Here is an 8,858-nt window from a genome sequence, read left to right on the forward strand (position 1 = left end):
GACCCGTTAATTTATATCAGCAAGCCTTCGTCCATATGCCCATAACCTAAAATTCTGCAGAAAAAAATAGTGTGTTTCTCTCCTAAACCCAGCGGCAACTCCATCCATTTTGGTCATTTGGGTGAGTTTTTTCCCTTTTTTTTTTCAATTTTAAAGTAAAAATAATGATATATATACATATGTTTATGAACATTTTACATAGTTTTTTTTTTTATATAAATTTTGTATTTCTAAATATTATTGTTTGGAAACTCATTAACTTTCTTATTTTTTTTTGGGTTTGCTACTTCAAGAACCCATATTAGTCAATTACCACAAGTAAGTGCAATTTTATTAATTTTCATGAATTAAATTTAATTTTTGTGAATTCTTTTTTTTTTATAAATTGGGTATATGTCGGATTTTTTAATTTTTGGATGGTTTCATATTAATGATTATGTAATTGTTTTAGGTTTAAACTTTGTATCTTAATATTTTATTTTTTTACAATTTTTTTTATTATAATTTCATTATTTTTTGTTAACTTTTTAAGAAAAAAATTTAATTTAATTTAATTTCGGGTTTAATTATGTAAATGTGTATATATATTAATGTATATATTTTGTATAAGTTTCACTTTATTAATTATTTAGTTTGAATATTTTTAGTAAATTTTTCTTTATATTTTGTTAACTTTTTCTTTTTCTTTTTTGTTGTTTATTGGTATATTTGAATAAGTTTTTTTACCACTTTATTAGTGAGATCAAGCTTTGAAGGAATTTATATTGGAGGTAATATTTTTAACCTTAATACATAATTAAGATATTGACCTTAGTGGAATGTAGGAATTATAAAATAGTGGAGATCAGTTCTGGGACTGTGTGCTGCAGTGATATAAGACTGGAATTATACATGTTTGATTTATTAATTGGTGTGTTGTGCTTATGTGATGAATATAAGTTCATTTAAATTTGGGAAATGTGATATAAATAGGAGAAAAGCTGCCCAATTTTTTTAGATTTAGTAATATGAGAATTATGTATGTTTGATTGATTTGTTGAATATTTTTGTGTATATCATGTGTTGTATACATGCACGTTTTAAATTTAGGAAATGAGATAGAAATAGGGGAAATGTTGCCCAAGTTATTTTGGACATATTGTTTCATTTATTTACTTGTCAATTAGGTAATCCATGAACCTAATTGTTAATGTTTGTTGCTTTGTTTGTTTTTTTTTTTTTTTTTTTGGTATGAAGTTTGACAATGGATATAGATTGGATGTCAGCGGATAGATTATCCGTGAAATATAGGAATGAAGTTGAGTTTTTCTTGCAATTTGGTGCAAGGAATACTCAATCTCCTAATAGTATTCTGTAACGACCCAAAAATGTTAAGAGGGTTTAGTACTTGGATTAGTGTGTCGGGATTAATACATAGAGTTGTAAATATGGGTCGGGCTTTCTAGCACAGCACGAAACCGGCACGAGCCCGAAAGGCACGACACGACGCGAAAAAATATGGGCTTGGGCCAGGCACGACACGAATTGAAAATTGGTACGTCACGACACAACATGAGCCTGAGCACGGCACAACACGACAAGCTCAAAGGCACGACACGATAAAAAACATGATATTTTGACATTAATAATAATAATAAATTTTTATTTGTCAATTATCTATAAATTAAAATGATAATTAAAGTCTATTAATTTTAAGATTTGTGAATTAAAATTTTTAGCATTTATTTGTAGGTATTCAAATTCTAATAATTATTTTTGATATAATTTTAGGTAAAGTATTGTTAAAAACTATATAAAAATATCTAAAACTATAATTTAAACAAATAAATGTATTAGGGTTGGTGGTGAGTCCATTGATTGTTAAAGAGGAGGCAGGTGGTTCAATTTCCCTTCTTCACATTTTTTGGCAAAAATAAAATGGGCTTAAAAGTGAGCCCAAATAAAGAAAGTGGATTGGGTCGTGATGGGCTTACTCTTTCAAATATGGGTCGGGCCAACTCAGCCCAAATTATTCGGAGGCACATGACCCACAATTACAACTCTAATTGGACATATGTGTGTACAATTGATTAAAGTAATTATTAATTGCTTATAAGTCTAGTTTAGTCTTTTTCTTTGTAAGAGTTATTTTAGTCTTTTACATATTATGACTTTAATATAAATAACATATTTTTCTATTATTTTATCAACCCTAATTTGCAATAAAAAGTAGTTATTTTTCTTATCTTCAATCTCTTTTTGTTGAATATTTCACAAATTCATCTTTTATCTAGACAAATGTAAAAACAAAATAATCGCACAATTAGTTATACCCCATAGAAAAATAAGTGAATTATAAATTTAGAATTAATAATTTGACACTATTTTGGTGGACAGAAATTCGCAACAGGTAAGAACCGATCGTTTCATCCTTATTATTAGCAAATACTATTAATAACTCAACCATTAATAGTCCCTTTTTGTTAGTTTCAAAAGCATATCTCTAATTTCTCCATCCAATAATCCTATAAATATCACTTCAATATTTCACCATATACATATCCATTTATTGAAGCACATTTTATTTGTAAGAAATATACAAGAAAGAAACAGCAAACAAAATGGCCAACAAGATGGTTGCTGTTTTCGCCATTTTCCTTGTCGTTTTTGCAGCACTTAACGTGAGGGAAGGCGAGGCCAATATTGACCCCAAGAAGTACGGTGACTGCTTCAAAGGCTGTATGAAACAATGCTATGATAGTGGTGAAAATAAAGGCCAATATACTATGTGCGAAACCAAATGTACCAATGACTGTGATGATGAGGAGGCCGCCGGTAAGTAAATTTATTTATATATATAAATCCTTTGTAGTGCTTAATATCTTCTAAACCCATGTATAAGTCTCAAATTTATAGTATAACTCTTTTTTTCTTATGTTTAAAAATTAAATTTTTATTCAAATTCATTTTCATTCATCATATTCTCACTATTTGCAATTCTAAAGTACTTTACCTGCTGTTGTTGTAGCCGAGGTTTGATTAATCAGTCAAGTATTATTTCTACTAAAAAAATCTACTTATATTTGTATTCAGTTTGTTTTTCCTCTTTTTAATTTTTGTATGTATGTTTTTTTAATTGTGCAGAAAAATTGAATACATCAAACTAAAGTGAGCGTGGACAGCTGTCTTTCTAGATGAGACTTGGAAAGAAGGATGATAATATATTGTAATAAACTTGTGGATGATTTTTTTATTATATATAAATATAATATTTTTCTTTCTACTTTTTTATAAATTTTGTACAATGCACTAATTTTTTTTTTGAGGAAGTACAATGCACTAAATTATTTGGTATAAAGTGTATTTGCCTTTGGCTAAATACATATTTATTGATTACTTGAGTAATAACTTTGCAAAAATTATTATCACATTTGGCATCTAAAAGTGTCAAACATCATACAAAATTGTTTTTCACGATTGGTTAACGATACTCAATATTAATATTAAATTAAATTGTGTTGGTCCTCGTATTAGATTGCACTAATAAAAGTATATCACATTCATGAAATGTTAAATACCAGTGGTGTTCATAACATTTTTCTAAATCAATATACCATATAACTACTCTTTAAATATTATATATATGGTGGCGAACACAAGCTTAAATTTGTCCATCATTATTAAATATATATAGTATATGAACAATATAAATGAACTGTCTAGAATCTTTGGTAGTCATCAATAGGTCAAAACAATAAAAAAAAATTATTATTAGATTGATATGATGGATGAATGTGTAGTGAAGTTATACATATATAGTTTAACATGTATACTTGCATTTGCAGGCAAAGTAACCAACAGGGGAACCTAATGGTTTTTCACATATTGATTGGCTTCCAGGGAAATTCTGAGTACATTCTTGTGCACATCTTTTGTCAAACCCTGCATGCTTGCATGTGTAATCACCTATCACAGAGCTACATACTTTTCCCATTACCACCACCTTATTACCTTCACACAAAAATCATATATAAAATCATTAATTAACAACTCAAAATTATAAAAAATTAATCATAATAATAATAAAGAATTGTTAAACTTTGAAGCCAATTAGAGCTTTTCTTTCACAAAATGACTAGGAATAATATATAAGAGAGAGAGAGATTATTACTTGAAGCAATAAGAACAAGGATAGTGATTAAGAGAAGGTTGCATAGATGAAGAGACTTTGCCATATATCTATAATCGACAAAGTTTTCTCTTACAAGATATAGAATGTAGATTCTCACTTGTATATATTGCTTTTCTGTTGTTGCTTCATTGTTCCTTTATATAGAGTTATAGAAGGGGATAAATTTTTGTGAATTCTTTTGCTTTTGGTAACGTCTATAGTGCTGCATATATGGCAATATTAGATAATGTTACAATTGGTAATTTTAATCCTAATATAGTTATGCTTCTGTCAAATGTCAATTTCGTCATAGAAGGTAGGGTTTTTAATTTCTTTTACCAAAATTGTGGTCTTCAAGATAAGTACCAACCCTTGCTATCCCTACTATTCGTATTTGTAAATCAATAAAAATGGCATACTGAAATATGCTTTGAGAATATTCTTATCAGCTTTTTATTTGGAAAAAAAAAAGAAATATAAAAGATTTATCTAAACTTTTGAATGTTTGCTTCAGAGAAGTTTACTTATTCCCAGCATGTCATTTTGCAAAGTATGCTTATTATAATTGAACAAATGAATAATACGGGTTTAATTTGTAACATGACATTAGTTCGACATGTTAAACTTGAACAATTATTTTATCTTAAAAAAATGATTATTTTATATGTTTTTTATAACTTTTTTCATTCCTTGAAAGTTCTTATTAAAAATATGATTTTTTTTTACAAAAAATGCAGACTTCCAAAAATATATACCTCAAGTTTGCCTAACATATAAGAGCACTCCTAATAGATGCTCTACTCTATCATTTAAAATACTTCCTAAAACCACACATTTTTCTATTTTACATTATATTATACATTAACTTCTCTATATATTTCTCTACATCATTTAAATGTTATATCTCTAAACATATTTTATTAATTAAAGTAAAATAAAATAATTGATAAAGAAAAAAGAAAAAAAAATAATAAATATATACTAAATGAGAGAGAGAAATCTTATAAAGAAAAATAATAATATTAAAATATTATATAAATGATATGTAAATGTTATGTAAATGTAGATATGGATTAATTGGAGTTTGTGCATAGCTATTATAAATATATGTATAAAGGAGCTAATGGAAGATGTTTTTGTAAGTTTTAGCTAAATATTATAGAGAAAGTGTATTACAAAATACATCACCAAAATATATTTTTTTATAATTTACCTCAAACTTTTACATTATACCATATACCAGCTTCTCTATTTTTTCTCTACATTATTTAAATATTATATTTTTAAAAAATATTTTATTCATTTTAAGAAATAAAATAATTAAATATAATAGTATCACACTCATATATATACAAAAGTTTATAAAAAAATAATAAAATATTTATAGCTTGATGAATAGTGTTTCACTACATATAGAGAAATATTATTCATTTAGGTAAAAAATATATAAGTTTACATCACCTATTGGAATATTATTTAACCATCTTTTCTCTATATTATAAAGAATTAGACATTTTAACTCTTCCATTGGGAGTGCTCTAACACTCCAAATGGATGATGGAAAATTGCTTATTCTTTAAAATATAGAAAGAAAAAAAATTGTTTAAATGAGCTTTCAATGGGTGAGCTAAATTTAAGTTATGATTATTATTTTTTTAATTCAATAAATGGTATTACTCCACATTTAGAGACAACTATTCATTGAGCTATATAAATATTTTATTCTTTTTCTTTCTTCCACTTTTCATTTAATTTTTTTTTCTTTCTTTCTTTCTCCTTTTATAGTATTTTAATGAATAAAAAATTATGTTTTTAAAGGTGAAATATCATTTTGGCCTCTATGTTTTTTTCTGAATACGCGATGGGCCGTTATGTTTTGTTAAATGACAATTTAGATTCTCTATTTTACAAAATAGATCAAAATAGTACCCTACACCTGATTTTTGTTAAAATATTTCTAATTATAAGATCAATTCTTAAGTCGTTGGACATGAGATATGTTCACAGTAGCGGAGAAGGTGGTCGAAGAACTGAGAATGAAATATTATATTTGAAAATATTTTGACCAAAACCGGGTCTAGGGTATTATTTTGATCCATTTTTGTAAAGCACATGCTCTAAATTATCATTTAACAAAACACGTGGGCTGATCGCGTATTCGAAAAAAACATAGGGACCAAAATGATATTTTCTCATATTTAAATGATATCACTACAACAAAAATGAGTTTTAGGGGCGACGCATGTCGCCCATAATAACCCGAAAAGTCGCCCGTGAAAAAATGTCCCTAAAGGGTACATTAGGGACGACTCGAAGGGTCGCCCCTGATATTCAAATATCAGAGGCGACACAGTCGCCCCTAAAACTTGAAATGTCGCCTCAAAAATTTGAAAATTTTGAATTATTTTTGTCGATATGTCGCCCCTGATACTCCATTAGTCGCCCCTAATACTTAATTATTAGGGGCGACGTGTCACCCCTAATACTATACTATGTCGCCCCTAATACTATTTTATTTATAAAAAAATAATAAAATTAATTAATTAAATACAATTTTAATTAATTATTTATCGAAATTATTATTTAAATTTTAAATAATTGAAAACAAATATATTAAAAATAAAAATATTATATTAAATATTCAAATTAGTTTATTAAAATAACAATTGTACATATTCATAATACATTAACATAGCAAATATTCATATTGTTCATAAAATTTAACAATAATTAATAATAAAATAAACCTAGTCTCCTAAATCAGCTGCCTCGTCCTCCTCCCTATTGTCTTCTTGTTGTGGTTGTTGCGATGGCTGTGGTTGTGATTGCTGCGGTGGTAGCATCGGCCAAGGATATTGGGGAGGTAATGTGGACGATCCAGCTCCATACATGTAGGGATACGATGGCTGGGAGGACGGTGGAATCGGACACGGATAAGGTGTTGCTCCGTACATATATGGAGGTACCATATGTTGAGATGGCGCTGCCCCGTACATAGAAGGATGAGTTGGAGCTGGAGGCTGAGAAGACGAAGCCCTAGAAATATTGTCACTATCAGGCACAGGCGGCATCTGAACGTTTGGTGGACGAAATGAAGGTACAAAATATTGAGTTAAGAAATTAACTTGATCAGTCAATTTCTATAGATTATTCTCCAATTTTTCTATATATTCTCTTGAATGATGAGGAGGAACTTGAGACTCGCTGAAGTGAGAGTGTTGGGTAGATGATGACCCCGACCCCGACCTCAACCTCGACCCCAACCCCTTCAATTTGCGGCCCACTCCTCGCATATTTCCACGCCTTTGGCCTAATACTTTTTGTAGCACCTCCACCTAATTAACTGATGACGGACTATCATTATTAGAAGCATCAGTGGATGTTTGTTGAGTTTGTAACTCAAAATCAGCCTTCAGTTTTTCCTGTTTTCAAAAAATGTTAGACACTAACATTAAATATAACTCTATTAATATTAAAAAATATAATTCAAACTTACATAATCTTGACGAGCATCATCGTTCACGAAATCATTTGTTGCTTTCTTCCAATGATAATCCTTCCATGACTCAATGAGGTCCGGGTTCGTCTAAAAAATATAACCCAAATGTTAGAGAACATATAATTTAAAAGAACATACTTTTGATAATATTTTATCTTTTACTTACTTTTTCAAAACGGACGGCTGCCAGCGATTTTGTACCCTGCGTTGTAGAATACTTTTGTTTCTTCCGATTTTCCTTATTCTTTATGGAGCGCGCAATAAATTGTGGACTTGTAAATAACTGACAGATCTGCTTCCACTCCTCCTTGTTAACATCATTGGTTGGGTTGTTTAGAACCTTATTCCAATCCTCCGGTCCATTGTAGTGTTTCTCAAAGTGTTCGTGTCTTAGTGTTTTCCTATTACGGTATCGGTCTTTCATCTCTCGATCGATACCATCTAAACACTTTAAGAAATCCTCGCGGCCCGCTATTTGATAATAGTACTAAATTAAAAATTAAACATATTAATAATATATGTACTATATTAAAGACAAATTTTTAAAAAATATATTTAATACTATTTTTACCTGAATTATGCCAAGGACCTGATCCTTGTATTGTTTAGGCACTAATTCCCATGAACCGTAATGTCCGGGAACTTTCGTTTTAATTTGGGTTCCCACAAGGCGGACAAAAGCAGCGTGCTCGCCCCCAACAACCTTGTACGTTCGTGGGCAAAACGCTACTTCCAGTGGTTTTCCATTTTTACGCCGCCTCTCCTCTAGATCTTTTCCAATAGTTGCGCCACGACCCTTTTTCTTAGTTGGGATTCCTGTATTTTTTTTATTAATAATACATAGAATATTAGTATATACATGATAAACATATGTGAGTAAATAAAATAACAAAAAAATTACCTAACTTGCATGTAGTCGGGATCCTAGTAGGATCTGGTGGAGGATCACTGCCAGCGTCTCCACCGTGAGCTCTAGCCACATCTGCTGACATCTACTAACACGACAGTAATTTAACCTATCTATTTTAATATTTAATTATTATTTATAATTAATTTATTGAGTATTATTTCAATTGATTAAGTAATTTGAAACATGGTATTTGGAAACGAACTTTTTATTTCTCAATATGTATAATACATTGAACACTAGATACAAAACTAAGTAGAATAGTCACTATCCTCACTAATTACATCAACATCTATCGGGCG

General features: G+C 29.2%; 1 protein-coding gene across 1 annotated transcript; it reads right to left on the minus strand.

The window, feature by feature from the left end:
- Positions 1–7,485: 7,485 nt before the first annotated feature.
- On the minus strand, positions 7,486–8,641 carry LOC133813964 (uncharacterized). The gene is made up of 5 exons (XM_062246992.1): positions 8,551–8,641; positions 8,221–8,465; positions 7,816–8,136; positions 7,647–7,736; positions 7,486–7,572 (listed from the first exon to the last, which is right to left on the minus strand). Exons 1-5 carry the CDS (start codon positions 8,639–8,641, stop codon positions 7,486–7,488), a joined length of 834 nt encoding a protein of 277 aa, XP_062102976.1.
- Between the last annotated feature and the right edge of the window lie 217 nt (positions 8,642–8,858).

Source organism: Humulus lupulus, chromosome 1 (assembly GCF_963169125.1).
Source record: "Humulus lupulus chromosome 1, drHumLupu1.1, whole genome shotgun sequence".
Taxonomy (NCBI): Eukaryota; Viridiplantae; Streptophyta; class Magnoliopsida; order Rosales; family Cannabaceae; genus Humulus; species Humulus lupulus.